Raw genomic sequence first — 20,142 nt, 5'->3', positions numbered from 1 at the left:
CTTTCCTTTATGACCTACCAGACGATGAGGGTGGAGCAGCCCCGTCAGTGAGCTTAGGACTAAAAGGGAGGGGACGGGAAGGAGCACCCCACTCCCTGACCGACGAGGAGCCTAGGCGCACCTTGAGGGCAGGCATGAGTCCGTAGGTCCCTCATCCATAACAGGCGTTTGATTGACTGTGTTTATGTTGGTGGCGCGGCCCAGAGCACGCCGCGCTGAGGACCGCTCCAATAGGATGATCTACCCGGTGGATCAGGTGAGGGTGTAGGGGTGGGAGGAGCCCTCAGGACCCCAGGACCCAGCGGAGGATGAGAGTCTCATTTGCCGGACTACACGCGCCATAACATCTGAACCCAATAACATATCATCGAAGTCGTGGCAAGCGAGACCGGCGCGTGGGTTCATTGAGGCCGATGAGTCTCTACGTGTATCTCCCTACTGGGGGTCCCCCGAGAGGAAGTTGACCGGCGACAGACGGAGCCGGGGCGAACAACTCCCTCACAGGGGGTTAAAAAAAATCATCTGATGCCAACCTGATAAACATCAAGGTGGTTTTCCTGCCTTCCCCCTTCTCCTTCATAGCCATCTTCCTCCCCCATGCACTGCCTCCTTGTGAGGGGCCTCATCCCCCTAACCCAGTGCCTTGGATGCAAGGTGAGCCCCCACAGTGTGCATGTAGGGGGGAAGAACAGCAGGCAGCTGTTGTGGCTCCCACTCCAGCCCTAAGTCTGGGTCAGAGCCAGAGTCACACCCACAGCAGCTGCTTGCCCCAGCAAACTTCACACCCCCTGCAGTCTCTGCCCCACCCATTATTCGCCCTCTGCCCCCACTGGTGGCAGGCCCAGGCAGTCACGGAGCACATGGGACTCTGCTCCTGCTATGCGCCCTGAGAAGGACTGCACTTCCACATTCTGCTGTGCTCTGGGGAGGGACCAGAGCCTGAGCAGTTCTGACAACCCAGCGGGAGGTGGGGAGGGGGAGAGGAGGGGATGTAGGCTGCCCAACCCTTGGAGCACCAACCCCCAGGCACTGTGAATCAAGTCACACTGGGCCAGGCAGCTCAGCTCCGTCTGCCCCAGTCATGTCTGCAGCATTCGGTACCTTACGCAGCGCCTGCCCTGGCCCCAGCCTGCAGTCCACACTGCACTGCACCAGCACCCAGGACACCGCAGAAGCTGCTCCACTCCAGCCCAATCTGGCCTGCCAGTGAGGGGATGGGAGTATATCTGGGGTCACCCTGGCTCGAAGGAGGGAACCCAAGCATCCAGGCACCCAGGCCTGAAGGCAAAATTGTTGAAGAACATTTCCAATAGTCAATAACATAATTTTCCCTTTTATTGGTGCCCATCCAATAGGCAACCGATATATTGGTGCACCTCTATTAAGGGGGACTGTGCTCAATGAGTACTATCATATGTCTTACTCAGATGGGCTGCTCTAACCTATCCTTATCGTAGGTTCTCATCAGCATTCATCCCCTCTCCAGGTCATATGAAGTTACACTCAGTGCAGGCTGCATTTAATCAGCTTCATAGTTCGCCCACCCCAGCTGCTGGCAACAGCAGCTGAAGACTGCTTTGGAATTTCTGGCATGGGCATGCTGCCAGGGCATGAACTCCACAGGGGTGGGGACAGTTCCAGCTCCTAACTTGGCACTCAGGGTCAATGTCCTTTTCCCAACCACTAGCTATGCTACTGATGGAAGACAAAACAGAGGCACTGAAATCAGTGAAGACAGGAAAAGCCTGTCATTTTCATTATTTTAAGAAAAGCAATTTTCATGTCCTGCATCAGGCAAGAGAATAAGAGAGCCAAGATAAAACTAACGACTGAGGTGATTGCTTGGCTCTGGCATAGCTTTCACCCAGTAACACTCCTGAGCTATATCTATAAAAAAAACTGTGAGCAAACGATTCAAGAGAGAATAGCAATCATGACAGAGCAACTTTTGAGTAACGATCAAACAAGACTGACCAAATCAAAGCACCTGTGACTTAGTGCTAGCACATCACTGCAGCCATGAAAAATGGATCTTGAGAAAAGAACGAAACTGGAAGGGAAAAGACACTTTTGACCTTAAAACACCATGTGGCAACACTGGCTCACCATACAAGATGCCAGAAGTTCATCTTAGATGGGCGGTTAGGACAACTGATATGCTGAGGTAAATGTTTTCAAGTGGCCCTGCACCTCAAAAATCAGAACCTGCTCACTCCATAAAAATGGGCTTCTGCAAGGCTTAATGCTGGTGACCACATTATTAAAGCATACTACTAAAAACAGTGTCAGGGCAGGTCATGTATGATGGTATCTGCTTGGCCACAAGGAACTGTTACTTTGGGAAGGTTGAAGAGAGCATGCATCTTGAGATGACTGACATAGGTGACATGGAAAGACCATTAACAGGGAGTGCTATGCTAGCCAACTACTGTGACATCAAGAACAAGTGCTGTGGAAAGTGGAACTGAAGGGTGCTACTTCTCCAAAATAATACAATCACCCCACACATCCTACAATGCAGTGACCAAATGCGGTTTTGAACTACTGTTTCCTCATCCGGCTTGTTCACAAGATTTGGCTCCCTCAGACCTTGTCTTTTCCCCAAGGGAAGGAAGATCATCATGGGAAGAGTTTCAGTGATGATAATGAGCTGATTGTAGCAGCTAAGAAGTTTCCAGACATGCAGGACAGGGACTTCTACAAGACAAGTGAAGCTAAACCGCTTCTGTGATGGACCAAATGCACTGATGTCAAGGAGGAAAAAAAGAATAAATAAACATTTGAGTGGAAACTCAAACATTTGAACACCCCTGTTACTCAGCTGTCTAACTGCGTGGCTAAATTTGGTTAAGATCTTTCTATACCAAACAACTACAGACATACCGTGAGGCTTGTCAGACCATGAAATTTATCACAGGTACACTGAAGCTGACCAAAACATTGATTTCATAGACATTAGGGCTGGAAGGGACCTCAGAAGATCATCGAGTCCAGCCCCCTGCCCCAGGGGCAGGACGTCAGCAGGGGTCATAGGATCCCAGCAAGATAAACATCCAAATTTCTCTTGAAGGTGTTCAAAGTCGGTGCTTGAACCACCTCCAAAGGCAGGCTATTCCAGACCTTGAGAGCTCGGACAGTAAAGAAGTTCTTCCTTATGTCCAGCCTGAAACGGTATTGGAGGGTGTATGGTTCCTGATTGTAGGCAGTATCTCCCCACCTAACATCCAGCAATGAAAAACCAACAAATGGATCTCCAGAATTCTGCAAATGCCATGCTTGTCACTATTCAAAAACACAACAGCTTCCCCTCACTCAGGATTGAATAATGGGAAGCCTAACTGGATGGAGACACTCTACTACCTAAGAAAATCATCAATTCACTGTGGTGAGGAGAATCTTTGCCTCTATCAGGAATTCCCATATCACCAAATGAGTGACTACCAGAACTGGCGTCTGGAGCCAGCTAACTAGATACACATATAACACGGTCTGCTGTGCTAGGACTGACTGTGCCTGGACATCCAGACAGCCCACTGTGAAAATAGTGCATGCAATACAGTTACTCTTTGTATATCACATTACCTGAAGGTCCTATCAAGGTGAGTTTTGCTGACTCAGAGACCAATGACTGGTTCCAGATAATACTCCTCCTCTTTCCACTATATCATTACATTACAAAATGAAAATTTGACACTTAAGTAAAATATAGTAATTTAAGCTGAAATGTCAGTCATTATCGTAGCCATACTAATACAAGACAATTTGGCCTATTCCTTCACTTATCAAAAACTATAAGATATGTATATATATGGGGGGAGGTCAATTTGATGAGATTGACAATTTAAAAAAATAAACTAATGCATAGTTTACATGCTGGTTTTTCTCAGATAAATAGTTTTTGGTATTTCTTCTTCAAATTTATTAGAGCATTTAGTCCATGCTATGGACAAATTGCCTGTCAAATTCACCTGAGACAACAAAAGCCATACAACATGGGCACCTGAATAAGCAATATAAACAAAGTTATTCACTTCTGTAACACTTTAAATTGTTTAAAAATGAAAAGCCGAAAGACCTGGGCGTTGTTCATTCAAAACCTCACTCTCCCAGCCCAGAAACAGACAGACCATCCCTAGGTTTGATCCTACATGTGAAAAGCAATCAAAGATTATCCTCACAATAGTAGGGACTCAGATATATTACTGAGCAGACAGTTCACAGCACAATGAACAATCTGAGCTTAATAATAAATTTAAGAGATCTTCTCTCTGAGATTTTGCAGGGGTTTTAAAGAAGGAAAAAAATTCTTGGTCTCTTGCACCAGCATGGCATAAAAATTAAAGCTAAAAAGCTCAAAAAACCCAAATACACAACTTTATGATATAAGCAATTAGCCTTAGCAAAAGGTTTCTACCTTCAGAACTTCAGCTGCCTTCACTCTTGCAACTGCATCACTTGAAAGTGAGTGCTTAATGATCACCTTACAAGTGGTGGAATATGAAAAGAAAAAAAGTCTTCTAGTATCCTAACCAGCCATCCAGGCAGTGGTCTAGTGATAAAATAAGATTTTTCCCCATGGAGCTCTCAAACCTTTCAGATTCTACTGATCTCCAAGACTGGACCATCAAACAGGTCCCTTAACACAGGCACAAAGTTCAGCTGCCTAACTTCCAATTCCAATTCAAAAACCAAGACTGATGTGTGACCAACTGGACAAGCTTGGCCAGTAACTGCCCTGGTCCATCACTGCTGTAACTGCCCGAGTGGTCAGGAAGTCCTGAACCAATACAATTATCTACATGCAAGCTGAAATAATCAAGACTTTTGAACAAACTTCTGTGTTTCCAATAACCATCAGAGCAAGGACTTTGGTCTGCTCATGAAGAGACGCTGGAAAGCAGCACACTAACACCCATCTCATCTTACTCCCGTCATGGAATGTATGTGCTAAATGAATGGCACTCTCCATCACACCCAGTTTTGAAGAGAGAAACCTCTACTTACTACTAAAAGAAAAAATACCAAAAAAATTACATGCATCATTTTGTATACAATGTCAAGCACTTTGTTCACATAATCAACATGTGATTCCATGAAAGCCTGTTTCTGATACAGCTCCTAAATGGGAAGATTCTATCATCTGAGTCAAGTGTATAGTTCAGAAAACTACTACTGCTGTTCCAATTTATCCAAATGAGATACTATTCTGCATAATCAGTCAAAGCAGGTAGCACTACACAAATGGAAACTACTGTAAATAATCCATAGGTCCATTTTCCCACTCCTGACAACTGATCAAACAGCTGCTTATTTGGAACTTTTAGATTGAGAGATAAAGATCTTAAGTAACAGGACTGCTGCAGGCAAGCAAGTCAGGAAACAGCAAGAAGAGCAGAGTAACAGCTAGATGATTTAATCTGATGTCACAAGTCTACAACAAAACAATAACCTACTTGTAAGGCAGCAAGAGAGGAAGGAAAGGAGAAGGGAGATAGGAAAGGGTGGAGAGTCCCACACAATTGTGCTCATTAGGACACAGACTCCCCATTAGTAATATGGAATGTCAAGACCTAATAGAAAATTAACTGGATTGTGTGGGATACAAGTGTGAATCTCCACTGAAATAATGGATGAGAGGTATCATATATTACTGTACAGCATGCAGATCTTGAACATCAGACAAAAGGTTAGATGCAATTCCTCAAAAGAATGACACTGAGCAAAGAAACTGTACTTCAGTTTCATGCATTAGAGAATGGTTCTAAGTTTGCAAACTTTGTTAGGCATAAAACTACTTTAAGGTTTCAACTGTAGTAAACTGTAAGTACCTCAGTGTTAGCAGCCATCTTAATTTATTCCCCATATGAGGAACTTGGGTCTAACTAACAAAGCATGTTAATATCAGATCCCTTTTCCCCTGGCACAATCATTAATTTTTAAAGGCATTTGAAGAGCACTTAATTTAAAGATTCCCACTGCTCCCCCCAGTAAACACATATTTTGCTAAAGGAAACTTCCCTAGCACTAACCACAAGGGAAAAAAACACAGAAGACTTAAAAATCATAAAGATTCCACCAAATTAACAAACCAAATACACTTTAAGAAAAGCCAACACATTTATGTTTCAGTCCTGGTCAAACAAGTTTTTCCCTAGTGTAACTTCATTGATACACAATAAACTACATTCATTCCTGGTACATGAGGGCTCTGCAGCAACCTTCCCTCAAGAACACTGAATAGTATTATGACATCTCATATGCCCAATCCTAATCTAGGTGACACAGCATGAAAGGACAGGTCTCTGGCAAAAGTCACAACATGGTAAGAATGAATTTAGAAATCACTATGGCAACTCCACAGCTTAATTTTCTGTTTATCTTAGATCCAATATTCCAAAATAGAAAAAAGGCAGTGTTTACAGGGGGTGTTAACATGTACTATTTGGTCTTAAACTAGAAAGAGCAAAAGATTGCTTACCATTCAGACACAAAGCACGTGCACTTGAAAAAGCAAGCATGTTGAAATGAAAAAATCATAATCCTTGAGAAACACCTGGGGGGTACACTGGAGCAAATGGCATTTAACAGACTGGGTGCCTATAGGATGCCCAAGTTACGGTGAACAAAATAAAAAGTGCCTAACTGTTGAACATAGCTAGAGGTAATCTGTTTACTACATTGCAGTTACAATATAATACTATTTATCCTGTACTCAGGCCTTTTATATAATGTTTTCATTACAAACTAAGACCTCTTTGCTTAAATTATGCCAAAAGAGTAATGCCAGATACAGTAGGTTAGGCCCAAAAGTTAGGTTTTGTTTAAAAATAAAAATGACAAAGGCCAACATAAATAATATCTAAACATAAAAAGAGAAAAGCAAGGAAGACAATATGTTTGGAATCAAATATTCCCACGTGCATGTTTACAGTGACACTGCAGCGTCAGGCTAGGAGACGCAAGCTAGCAGCTGACTATAAAATAAGTTTATTTTTTCTAGTTTGTTGATCTTAGATAAAAGCTAAGCAAATATGGTAGCATATGTGGTAAGTAGCAGAACTACATTTTTAAAAGTTATTATATTTTTAATAATCTCAGGCATCGGAAACAGCATTAAGAAAAGTTTACTTGTTATATTAAACTAATTTAAAAACCTTTAGATGTAGAAGTTATAAGTCCTTCAGACTATTTGGACTTTGGCACTTCAAAGCCACAATACTGAAACTAACTATGAGGTAAATTCCCTGTATCCAGATCCAGAGCCCAAGTAAAACCCTTGGAGAAAGAAAATGTCTGGTCAGGAAATCTGATGTGTAAGTTTTAACAACTCTGCCTCTCTACAAACAAGCTGCATAAGCTTCCAAATTATGGGCAAGGGACAGACCTTACACATAAACTGGTTTAAGTGATCAGAAACCGATTTAAACCTGTAACAGAACAGATGTTCAGCACAGATAAGCCAGTCTGAAAATAGCTGAAATCGGTTTGAGATAAACCTGGTTGAATGTAGTATATCAGACTTAACTGATTTGGCTCAAACCGGTTTATGCAATGTCTGTCCCAGACCCTTTGCTGATTTAAGATAAACCAGACTCCCTCAGCATCTCAGCATGCCCTCTGAGCTAGACAGGCTCTCTGCTCCACAGCAGAGCTGGCCCCTCCCATCTGCTCCCTGGCTGCAGATCCAGCAAAGACTGCATATACAGAGGCATCTGCCTGGCTTCTCCCTGCTCCCCACACCACTGCCTGCTAAGCATGGATTCACCTTCCCTCTGCCTTACAGAGACACCTCTCAGCATTACCTAGCAGACCACATGTTGGTTATAGTCAGTGCTGTGGCAGATGGGACAAAGGCAGAATCAAGAGGTAGCTAGTAATCAGAGGTCCCTCTGTTGTTTTCTTAATGGGCTGATAAACACTGTGTTATCAATTCCTTGCTGGGCTGGTCAGCAGGGGGTGAACTCCTCCCTAACCAGAGCATGGTGGAGGGCCTTGGCAAACACCCCTCAGTCCAGCACTGTAAAAGGGAAGGGAAGGCTGCTCTAGAACCCCCTAGCCTCTAGCCTGAGCCACTGCAGGCATGTGCTGGCATTTTCTCAGTCCAGAGGGGATGCCTCTGCAATTACAAACTGATTCAGCCTAACCAGGTTAGATTAACCTGCAAAGATTGAATCAATTCAGGCTCAGACTTTTTGAATATCTGTCCCTAGCCTTATAGTAATGCATCACATTCCTAACAAACACGCCAGAATGCAAACTTTTAATTCTAAACTTTTAATTTAACATTCATGAATCAGTCAAATGGATCTTTGGTTCTTTTCCTTCTCCAAACAAAAAAAACACAAGTATTCTGGAGCAAGTAGGAGTAAGTAGTTCAGGGGAGAATGCTCATTTTTAACTTTTCTGTTCCTATAGTTTTTGTGAAAAATGTGTCCAAAATTCAAGCCACCTGGCAAAATCTCCAAAACACATGATATTTACTTTTTTCTGCCACCAAGAACATTTGCCAATGACCAAGAGCCCTTTGAAGTTTTTGGGTTTTTTTAAAAGATCAACCATTTAAGCACCATGGAAGTTTACAAGTCCTATCAGGAGAAAAATCATCATGCAACCTTATCTATAAAGCCATTCTCAAACCCAATATAATGCCTTAAATTTAGCAATGAGAGAAGGACACCACTACTCCATAATTAAATGTTGAATCGCTTTAACCACCCAGGAAAGGTTTAATAAAGTAGAACCTCACTAATTTGCACTAATTACTATAAGGTCCATTGCAAATTAGCAAGTAATTAAACAAGCACAATGGAAAAAAAAACAAGTTAATGCATCAAAAAGTACTTCGTACATTTATGTGACAAGTGTAATTTGGTGTTAATGACTCATAAAACTGCATGATATATGTGTTGTAGTGTATTTTGTAAAAGTAATGTCTTTGTAATAACATACTTCACTGTAGCGCCCTTACATAATTGTTCAGCAGCATAGAGAGACCTTAGCCTACAACTTGCACACAAAAACTGGTGTGGATTAATGAAGTGTGAAGTAGCAAAGCTTTACTCTTATATTATTGGCAAAGATAATGAAAAGGTTCCCCAGGGAGGTTGCTTTACTAATGGAACTTTTAAAAAACACAAGTGTAGCTATACGAAAGCAAAGGATCTGCTATGTCCATTCAACCATAAGCACTGCTTCATTAGGCTCTGCCTCCTTAAGAAAAGAAAGCTTAAAAGATTTCCCTACCATTGTTCTATACCAGGCTTGTTGCTGAAGCTCTCATGCAGATAGGTAACGTTCTGCTGCCAGTGTTTATGTCTTGCATAGATCACATCCGTTAGAGCAGCAGTCAGCAGCCTTTTCAAGTTGTGGGCCATAATATTTAGCTCTGGTCAGAGGTCGGAGGAAAGGCCACTAGGACACAGCCACACCCACTGTCACTTCTCCCCACTGCAGCACCAAGAGAGCTCCCACCACCAAAGCCCTGTGTCCACAGGCCAAATTAAATGGCTTTGTGGGCCAGGTGGTGGCCGCAGGCTATCGATTGCCAACCCGTTTTACAGTAGTAACAAAAAGTTGTTTGAAGTGTTAGTATCCTCTGCAGCAGGGGTGCCCAACTCACCTGCACTCCTAGTAGACTGGATTCAGACCACAAGGAGCCTCACAGGCCAAATCCAGACCCAACAGCAGGGCAAGCAGCAACCAAAAACCACAGCAGGACAAGCGATACTGAAAGGGTTAATGCCATCACTCACCCCCACACACATACACACGTCCCCAGCTAGGCTTTATAGCTGGAAATTAGGTGGCAGCCCCAACATTGTTCAGCCCACCCCTGAATTTCTGGTTCATTTAGGAGTTGAAACCCTTCCAATGGCCAATTTCAGCCCAAGGGCTGTATATTTGACATCCTTGTTTCATACCATCAGTTTCAACATTCCCAATGTTGGTGGAACAGAGGGCTGATCTAGCTTTAAAGTCTAAGTATAACTGTTTCAGTTAGGGATTGGTTTTTTTTTAAGCATGATAATTACTGCCAATTAAATCCCTAGTGTAGACACGTTATACAAGTACAATGCCTCCCCTTCCTCTACTGGAATAATTATATTGATATATAGCATGTACCAGCTGTAACTGTATCCATGCTGCTTGGGAGTATGCCATAACTTCTTAATGTAGACAAGACCCAAGCCAGTATTAACAATGGTAGAAAATGTGTTTTAAATCTTTGTACTTACCTCCTTTGTGGATTATGTACTGGCAATAGCATGCACTTAAAACAAGTGTGGAAATCAAAGTATTTTTTTCCAGCAGCACTGGGAATTTTACCATATTCAAAGTAAAGTTCCTGTATTATACATTTAATATTTCAAAACTGTCAGGCTTTCTGGGTGAACAAAAGCAAAACAAACCAATAATTATAACACGTTACTAAAAACCACCACTGCTGTCATGTTTAGAAGACCAGGAGTCACCTCATGCACTCCCAAACTTAACAGTGATCGCTATCAAAGGTGTAATGAGTAGGCAAGCAGTCACAAGCCCCAGGTGCTGCCTAAGACAGGGGATGAGAGGTGCCAGAACAGAGCTGATGGGGCACTTGACCCTCCCATTCCACGTCCCTTTCCCCACAACCTGCACCTTCGCAGGCAGTGACTCCAGCTCTGGCAGCAAGCGGGCAAAGCAGTAACAGCAATGCACAGAGTAGGACTGGCCAGTGCATAGGAGCAATGGGCTGCTTGCAAAAGACAGAGATGCCACCTCCTTTCTTTGCCACCAAAAACCAGTGTTTTTTGGCCATCATTCAACACGTCAGCAGCGAAAACAAAGTGTAATTTCCCCCCTACAACAGCAAACCTCTGGCCGCTGCCTCTGCACCCTGCACGACCACCATCCAGGGCAAAATATGAGCCAGTTATGCCTCTGGACACCACAGGAGGAGGGGAAGAAACTGGCTCCGGGGAGCAAGCCAGTATACCAACCTGTACCTATTACTTGTGCTAGGCTCACAGCAATCCCACACCCAATCACTGGTGGGACTTTTGTCACCACTACTAGAGCTCAGCTACCTGAAACAGTCTGGAAATCTCAGCCACCTACCATTAACAAGAGGCAGATCTCAATAGCATCCCCTCAGATAAGTACCAGATCTTTTCTTTTGGTTGAGATTCTGTGGTAATGTTTACAGAGAAATATCTGGAAGCTTTTCTATTCTGTTCTAGAGAGAGGTAGGTAGCTGTTTTAGTCCGAAGTCAGGCAGAAGGCAGGACAGGGTGGCACCTGGGAGCCAGCACAGTGCCATGGTGCCCTGGGGTGCTGAGAGATCCTTTCAAAGGTGCCACGCAATACTAGCATGGTTGGGAATATATGCAATTCCAAAGGAGGCTAAGGAGGCCCAGGAATCCACCTGCTTCCTGCAGCTGCTTCAGGCCTTTACAGCAGTGATTCGCAACCAGGGTGTCTTGAGATGCTTTCAAGGATGCCACACAACGTTAGTACTGTTGGATGTGCAAACACGATTCACAAGATAAACCCAGAGATTTCAAACAGAATCTGCAGCGTCAAAAGCTGCCTGCCCTGCTGTGGTCCTTCTAAGATCTTTGCTATAGACGAATTGCTCTCTTACTGTGGACAGGGAAATAATAAGTGACAGCTAAGAGCTGGCATTTTCCATGGGGTGCCTTGAGTCTAATTAGGGGTGCCTCAAGCTTAAAGCAAGTTGTGAACCACTGCCTGAGAGACTAATACATGCGCTTTGGCAGGCAACCACCTATGTTGCCAAACTTTACTTGGCTCACAGCACCTGACAAAAAGTAAGCTATTGCCTACCAAAAGCTTACACGGGCAGTTCTCACCCTTTCTAGGCTCAAGGCATCCTTGGATAGAATGAAGGCACCTGTCGGCATGGACCAGCTTTGCATTTTCACTCTTCCTTTTTTTTTTTTTGGCCTACAGAAAAGAAATAGAGCGGTGTTTTGTCACAACGCAGGCAGAAAGCCTGCCGCTATGGGAGTCCTACAGCAATCTCTAGGTTTAACTTTGCCCATCTTGTGGGGTAAGCAGTGCTAAGGGTGTGTGACAGCTCCCTCAGATGGTCTCAAGGCACTCAGGAGATCTCAAGGGACCCTGCAATGCCAAACCATCCAGGAGATCTCAAGGGACCCAAAGAAATCTCAAGAGACCCCACAATCCCAAGGCACCCAGGAGATCTCAAATGACCCCAGGAGCCCAAGACACCTAGGAGGACCCCAAAGCACCTCAGGAGATCTCAAGGGATGTCATGATCCCAATGTACCCAGGAGGACCCCAAGGCACCCCACAAGATCTCAAGGGATCCCATGATGCCAAACCACCTAGGAGATCTCAAGAAACCCCACAATCCCAAGGTGCCCAGGGGGACCTCAAGGCACCCCAGGAGATCTCAGGGGACCCTGCAATCCCAAGGCACCCAGGATATCTCGAGGGACCCCAGGGGGACCCCAAGGCACCCGGGAGGATCCCAAGACACCCCAGGAGACCCCACAATCCCAAGGCACCGAGGAGGACCACAAAGCACTCCAAGAGATCTCAAGGTACCCCCGGGTGCCGGCCCGCTCGAGAAGCCCTGCCTTACACAGCCGTGCCCTCGCCAGGCTCGGGGGCCAGCCTGCCTCTGCTCCAGAGCCCCGGGGTGTGCAGCCATGCGGCCGAGCAGGGGCCGGAGGAGTCCCCACTCCGCGCAGCCTGGGCCCCGTCCCGGTCGCGGCGCCTCCTCGGCGGCGGGGACCCGGCGGCGCTGCCCCGGCCCCGCACATGCACCGCAGGGATCCCCCCGCCCCGGCCTCACCTCGCCCCGCGCCGCTGGCCCCGCACCACATCCTCCGGCCCGCCCCGGGACAGCGAGAGCCACCCCCTCAGCTCAGCCCAGCCCAGCCCAGCCCGCGCCGCAGCCACTCCCCCGCCGGGAGCTGCCAGCGCCCGCCCAACCGCCCGCCTTGGCACAGGCGTCCGCGCCGCGCGCCGCGCCCGCCTCTGCTCGGCGGGGCAAGGACCCCCGCGCTTCCCCCAGCACCTCAGCGCCAGCCCGGCCGCATTGTGGCGGGGGAGACAGGCCTCTGTGAGCTGCCAAAGATCACGGGGTCAGGCCCCATCCGTGGGCTCAGGCTCCCCTCATCAGGGAAGCTACTGAGGAGATTAAAAAATAAATACACCTCAGGCCCCAATCCTGTAGGGCAGTGGTGCTCAACCTTTTCTGGACCAGGACCCACTTGCAAGCATCAGTGGCCAGTCCCCAGTACCATAGCAACGAAGTTTGGCACCAGGGCAAAGCCCGTAGTGGCAGTTCACCCCAGCCCTGCACGCAAATCCCACCCCAAGCTTGCACAGGAGTGCACACAGTGGCCCAAGCTACCCTTCCCTGGTCCCAGCACCTCTTCACACCAGCCGCTTGCTGCTCCATCCCACTCCCTGCCCAAGCTGGGCACCGCCTGTTCTTGCCCCTTCACTTAGGTGCCCAGGGCAGTCGCCCTACTCCCCCCCTCCCCGCCCTTGCTATGGTACTGCCAGTCCCGACTCAGTGCCCCTCACTCCTAACCCACTGCCCCCATTGTGTGGGGCACAGGGGGCTCCAAGCAACCCCTCGCAACCTGGAGCTCTGCCAGACTGCAAGGGAAAAGCCCTGGTTTCCCACATCTTTCTCCTTTAAAGGACAATCCACAGGTTGAGAAATGCTGCTGTAAGGGACTTGAGCACAGCAAGTAGGAATGAGGCAGAATTGATGTGTTTTAAATCCAAAAGTGTCATCCTCATAACCTCTCAGGCACCTCAAGCCACTTGCAGGGCCGGACACAGGCATAGGCAAACCAGGTAGCTGCCTGGGGCCCAGGCAGAAAAGGGGTCCCAAAAGTGCTAATTATTATTATTATTATTATTATCCCTGGTGAAGGGGAGGCAATACTAAAAGCTTGCCTGTGGGTGCCAGGAGTCTAGGTATGGTGCTGGTCACTTGGAACTAAAGTTTTCACCCAGCTTTTCAAGTCTGTCAAGTACAGTTCCTTTAAGAACCTAATGTTTCTGCCTATCACTGGGGCCGGTTCTGCTTTGAGCAAGGGGTTGGACTAGATCAGTGTTATTCAACCCATGGGTCATGACCCAGAAGTGAGTTGCAAGAATATACAAAAGGGTTGGAAGCAAACTTTAAAAATGGATTCTCCTTTAAAGAAAAAAAATGTGGGAAGCCAGGGCTTTCCCTTTGCAGGCTGGCAGAGCTCCAGCCTGCGAGGGGCTACTTGCCCCTTTTCTTCCCCCCACCTCACACACTGGGGCAGAAGGCAGCAGGTTGGGCGTGAGGGGCACTGGGTCAGGACTGGCCATCAATGTTTACAGATGGGTCCTTGTACAAAAAAGGTTGACAACCACTGGACTAGATGACCTCCTGAGGTCCCTTCCAGCTCTCATTTTCTAGGATTCTGTGACATACCCAACTAATTCCAGCTGGTCTGGTAGATGGCCAGGCCTTCTAATGTGCTGTTGCAGGATGAGAGTCAAAGCTCATCAAACTGGGCTATGAGCACCCACCCCCTTAATGTGGGGAGCCACTGAGGGCATATCACTGATTGCTTGAGACAAATAAAATGCAAAATAAGGGAAGAAGTGAAGGTCAAAGGTTCAGAATGAGCGCACTGAGGGGGTGGACTGAGCACAGAACACTGGAACATGTGCACTGGTCCTTGAATGCATCCAGGAATCCAGCGGACACTGCCCAGTGAAACTCTGCCCGCAAATGTGAACAGACCAAGGACAGGAAAATAGCCCTGCAGTCCCCAGAGTCCTCCCAGCCAGGGCCTGATCCTTCCTGGTTGGGTATATAGCCATCTTGACCAGGAGAAGGTTGACTAGGAGGTCCCAGATGTGGGGGTGCTATGGATAGGGAGCACATAATAAAAATGGGGGCAGGGAGTCATGCAACCAGAACTTCAGCAGGAGGTTCTGGAGGAGGCAAAAAAAAGGAACTACAACCTGTCGCATTCAAAGGTAGGCATGTGCCAAGGTCTCTCCACCTAATTCAGTGCTTGGGAGTGACTCAAATAAGGTCCATCATCACAGATAACACAATACATATTTTGTTCCCATTTAAACTAAACTAGAAACTTTACTAATGCCAGGGGTCCAGGGCTGTGTTATTCTGTTTAAGATTGGAGCAGACACAAACATAACTTAATTGGAATGCGTTCAAAAACAATCTGCAGGTCTGTGAAATAGAAGCAGCTAGGCCCCTGCTATACCTTACATATATTATGCAATTCACAGTTGAATGGCGCAATAAATTTAGACTGGCCACCCGTATACATAAATTATCACATGATAAAAATGACTTTCCAGCTGTAAAAACTGCTAACCAGCTATAAAGTTAGTGCTTGAAAGTATGTAATAACTGTATAGCTGGTTTCTATCCAGCTTTAATTTGAATGTGTAGCAGAGCCCTAACACACAGCAGAATGGCAGAAGGAAGGGCATCCTGATGGGTAGAAAATCAAGGCCATTAGAAAGAAGAGAAGATCATTAATACTTACGAAATGAAGAGTTTTTAGAAGGGATCAGGCAGATTATAATGAGTCCTGAAGTCAATTGACTCCCTCACCAGCTGTCTGACTAAAAATGCTGCTGCTACTGCCAGACAGTTGGTTTTAAACCATGGGTGGACCAGAGATCTGACAATAGAGTGCAACAAAGTCTGGGTCTTCCCTCTGCCTCTGTATAAAATCAGACCCTTCTCCTATGGGGATGACCTTGCTCAGGTTCTTTGCCTGAGAAGAACAATTCTGTGCATTCTTCCCTAGGTCCTCCTAATTCAAACTGTATGCCAACACCTTTACCCAGTCTTTTACCACGCTTCCCCTCTGCCGAGAATGCTTCCCTTCTGAACATTTGGCATTTCCAATATGAGGTAGGCCAGGGCCCATAAGTGATAATCCCTTGATCCAAGGATGCTGTCTCCCATGGCTCACTGATGAGTCTTGTGGTGACTTGGGAGTCCAATCCTAGAGCCACAGATCCATCCACAGAAGTTGCGGGGAGACTAAGCTGCAGGCTGGGATTCCTCTCCTTTTTCTTCCTTTGCTTTCTCTGTTCTGAGGGCAAGACACTTTACCTCAAAATGGGCTGCTGCTTGGGTAAGTTTGTGGTGCCACTGGAGTCAGCTGGCAGCCAGCTTCTCCTAACTCTTATTGTCAGCGTCTGTTTTTTTGAGGTATGCCTTCAAAGTGTTTTGTAGCATTTTCTCAGGCTATTACTAAGCTGGGAGTACAGCACTTGTTTTGGGAGGCAAGAGTGAGGCATCTGCACACTATGTCAGGTCCAGTGAATTTGGTGCTTGAGGATCATTGACTCAATACTGGTAACACTGGTTTCAGCAAAGATGCTGGCGTCTGAGTCAATGTTCCTATTTGATGCAGAGGGTTTTCTGGAGGCACCATTGGTGATACTTCTCCAGACTCTTGAGATGGTAATGGTAGGTTACCCACATTTCACATCAGTAGAGAAGAGTGGGGATGATTTAGACCTCAATCTTAGTGTCTTTCCAGAGATTGCAGTGAATAAAGACATGCTGAGATACATTCAGGGCCAGGGGCAGACTATAAAGTACTTTAGTCTTCTCAATGTTGAGAGAGAGGCCCAAAGTTTGATCTTTGGTCTTCAAGTGAAAATGTCCCAGGCTGAAGAGTCCTCCATCCATTTGGTATTCAGTGTCAATTCCCAGGAGGAAGGCAGTTATTAATGAGAGCCAGGAAGACAGTCAAATTAATGGAGAACAGAGTTGGGATGCATCCTGGCTTGACCCTAGCTCAGATGACAAATACTTCTGTCTCCAATCTGCTACAAAGAAAGGTTGCAGTCATCCGGTCATGGAGAAGCCTCAGGATCTTGATGTACTTCCATGACATCCAAATCTGGCCAGTACTTTCATAGGGCTCCATGACTGATCGAATCAAAGGCCTTAGTAAGGTCAATGAAAACCATATACTGCTCCTGATGTTGTTTCGGACACTTTTCTTGAATCTGGCAGGCAACAAAGATCACGTTAATTGCCCCACAGGATAGTCTGAAATTACTTTGAGATTCTGACAGGACTTCCTCTGCAAGAGGTAGAAGATGGCTCAGAAGGATGCAGAAGAGTATTTTCCCTGCTGTGGAAAGGAGGGTGATACCTTGGCAGTTCTGACAGACTTATGTCCTTTCTTGAAGGTAATTACTATGCTGACATTGCTGAGGTCCCAGGGAGCCCCATTTGTTCCTAATTTGAAGAATGAATTTATGGAGTCTAAGTACAAGCCTTGTAGATTACAGCAAGTATGCCATCCAGTCCAGTAGCCATGTTCTTGGTTTCCTTGATGGCACACCAGACTTCTTTTAGGACAAAAGCATTGGCACAGGATCCTCTTTCAGGGCTTTGGACTCAATGGTGGTATCCATCACAGTTCAGGAGTGCCTCAAAGTGCTCTTATATCTTAGCATTCATTGTTTTTGCAGGATGGCTCGATGCTCCTGAATCACAGGAAATTAGGACTGTGGAAAGTTGGGCTGCAGATGGTTTTCATTTCCTGGAATAAGCTATGTACAGCATGTTTGTCAGCATACAGTTGGATCTCCTTGGCTTTATCTTGCCACCACCAATTTTTTATTTCCCGTATCCTTCTTTGTGTTTCAGCTTTGATGAGCTGATACATCTTCTGCTGAGAAGAGATGTCATCTTGCCAACAGGAATGATCCCTTCTCTTCTGGTCGAGCAGTGCTTGGATCTTTGCATCACTCTCATCAAACCAGTCTTCCTTTTGATGGGTGATACAGCCAATGGATTCAGCACAGGCCATATAAGCAGCAGTTTTAAGCTCCTTTCAGAGTTCCCCAATATTTCCTTCATTTGTGCACAGGACAGAGAGCTTTTCATGGAGACACTGTTAAAGATCCTAACAGACCTTCTGGTCTTGAAAAGATCTGGTATTGAGAGTCTTTCACATTGCTTTTGGCTGTTTTTGGTGTTTCAGACCAAGCCAGATGCTCATAATAGATCTGACAAGATGGTGATCTGTCCACCAGAAGTCATCAGTTCCTCTTATGGCTCCCATGATATGGATATCCATTAGATTGTGGGCTTTAACAATAACAGTTGGGGAGGTGCCAGTGCTTAGAAAAAGGGTATCTTCATGTGGTCTTGGATTTGTCTCTGTCTGAAGATGGTGTTTGTAATGATAAGACTGTGCCCCACTCATATGCTCAGGAGAAGGATGCTGTTGGAGTTGGCTTTTCCTACTCCTTCTTCCCAATGGTGCCATTCCAGAGTTCACGGCCATATCTGATTGGCATTGAAGTCACCAAAGAAAACAATCTCCTCCTTGTGAGTATTAGTCAGAACACAGTCAAGGTTGAAGTAGAACTGTTCTTTGGCATTGTCATAAGCCTCAAGCATTGGGCTGTATGCACTGATGACAGTGGTGAACTGGTTTTTGATGGAGTTTTATAAAACAGTCATAAATGCCCAGAGGGAGCTCCATAATTTAACTGACAAGCTAATTCTTGATGGCAAAGCCAATGCCACAAATGCATCTGTCCTGGGCCAGTTTCCCCTTCCAAAAGAATGCATAGCCTCCACCCTCTTCTGTCAGCTGACCCTCATCCCATTGTCTTGTCTCACTCAAAGCTGCACTGTTAATGTTGTATCTTGCTAGTTGTCTGGAGGCAATGGTCTTTTTTCCTGGTCATTCATTGTCTTGGTTACGCATCAAGGTGCAAACGTTCTGTGTGATGAAAATCATTGTCATCTTATGATGTTTTTGACCACAGAGTGATCCCACTGGATGCAGTTATCCAGTCAGGAGCAGATAAGACAGCCTAGGACACCCTTTCTAGTCCCTTCCCCATGTGGGGTGAGCACATAGGATCCTGAACAGAACTGCTCAGCCATGGTAGCAGCTGCTGATCTACACTCCTATGTCAACCTAGGTGCAAGATTACCATCAGGTTACAACCACCTGTGTGCAGATTCATGGCCGGACACTGACAGATTCACTCATCCTGTCTCTGTCACTACTGGTCCATTGCCACAAGGCTTATGGAGGTTGGTAAAGGAGAACATGTTTTTTTCCCATGGTAGAAGCCTGCATGTGACTTCTTAATGTAAGGCAGCTGGTGTGCAGAAACAGCAACCACATATCTTGCCAAGGTAGAGATCTGTGCCCAGTGGCAAGGCAGAACCCTAGATGACAGGAACCCTCTATTTTGCTGCAGCCTTCTTCTGTCTTTACAGCCATCAAGATCCTGACATATTCTTCTACCTGATCTGCCACTGAGGACTTGGGATTGGACCATGACTTTGTCTGGCACTGCCCCTCAGTCCTGTTCACCATAGGCAATTCTGCCAGGAGTGTGACACTCCAGGTGACATTGCTCTGAGGAGCATTGGGGGATACAAGCTTCTCTACCACTACAAGGTCTCGGTCCATAGAGAGGTGATCATATAATCATTCTTGAGGTGGTCACTACCCAGATCCTTCCTATTTTTTGTTGTAAAACAGCATTTTGGGCCCTATTTCTGACCCACCACCACTAAGTGAGATAGATCACTAGTCACTACTGCCATCAGTTCTATCTGGCCCTCAGCTGTCAGCTTTACACTTGTGCTAGGATAGTGTCTAACACCCCATGGATGCAGATCATATATATGCATACTATCACTGTCAGCTGGTTGAGGTCCGCAAGCTGTTCATAGGTAAATTTTTATTCAGAACCCAGATCCAACTCAGGGCCTGGTATCTCCTATCTTAATTGAGACCATTTAGGTCCTCTGCCCTGGGGCTTCTGCCTACACCTCAGAGATCCACATCTGTATATAGTTCTAGTCTGTTAGTGAGCAATCCTTGCACCAGTGGCTGGGCTTCCCACCCATAAAGCAAACAAAGGTCTTCCGTTTCTCTCATACTGGCATTACATCCCAGAAGGGATCTTTTTCTGCTTCTGACACATTAGTCCAGTATTGGTGAGCCTGCCTTTGTATCCATGGGGATCAGGGCAAGATTGCAGAATCTATGTAGGTCCTCTACCCAAAGGCTACCAAGCCACAGGGGCTTCTCCCCCTTTCAGATTCATATCTTGTGAGGTGCAGCTCTTTGG

General features: G+C 46.0%; 1 protein-coding gene across 4 annotated transcripts in view; it reads right to left on the bottom strand.

The window, feature by feature from the left end:
* Positions 1-12,856, bottom strand: part of DISC1 (DISC1 scaffold protein) — a 392,283-nt gene extending 379,427 nt beyond the window's left edge. For 3 of the 4 annotated variants that reach the window (XM_090044055.1, XM_090044071.1, XM_090044079.1), the window contains exon 1: positions 12,824-12,856. In XM_090044055.1, coding sequence (XP_089900181.1) covers positions 12,824-12,854 — 31 coding nt within the window. In that variant the 5' untranslated portion in view covers positions 12,855-12,856. Of the gene's footprint in view, positions 1-12,610; positions 12,683-12,823 lie in introns of those variants that run through there. The other variant, XM_090044063.1, reaches the window with a different exon arrangement.
* Between the last annotated feature and the right edge of the window lie 7,286 nt (positions 12,857-20,142).

The sequence above is a fragment of the Crocodylus siamensis genome, chromosome 1, assembly GCF_052110815.1.
Source record: "Crocodylus siamensis isolate JL-2025a chromosome 1, ASM5211081v1, whole genome shotgun sequence".
NCBI classification, from domain to species: domain Eukaryota; kingdom Metazoa; phylum Chordata; order Crocodylia; family Crocodylidae; genus Crocodylus; species Crocodylus siamensis.
Note: the sequence above shows the minus strand (reverse complement) of the source record. Positions and strands in the feature narration are given on the sequence as shown.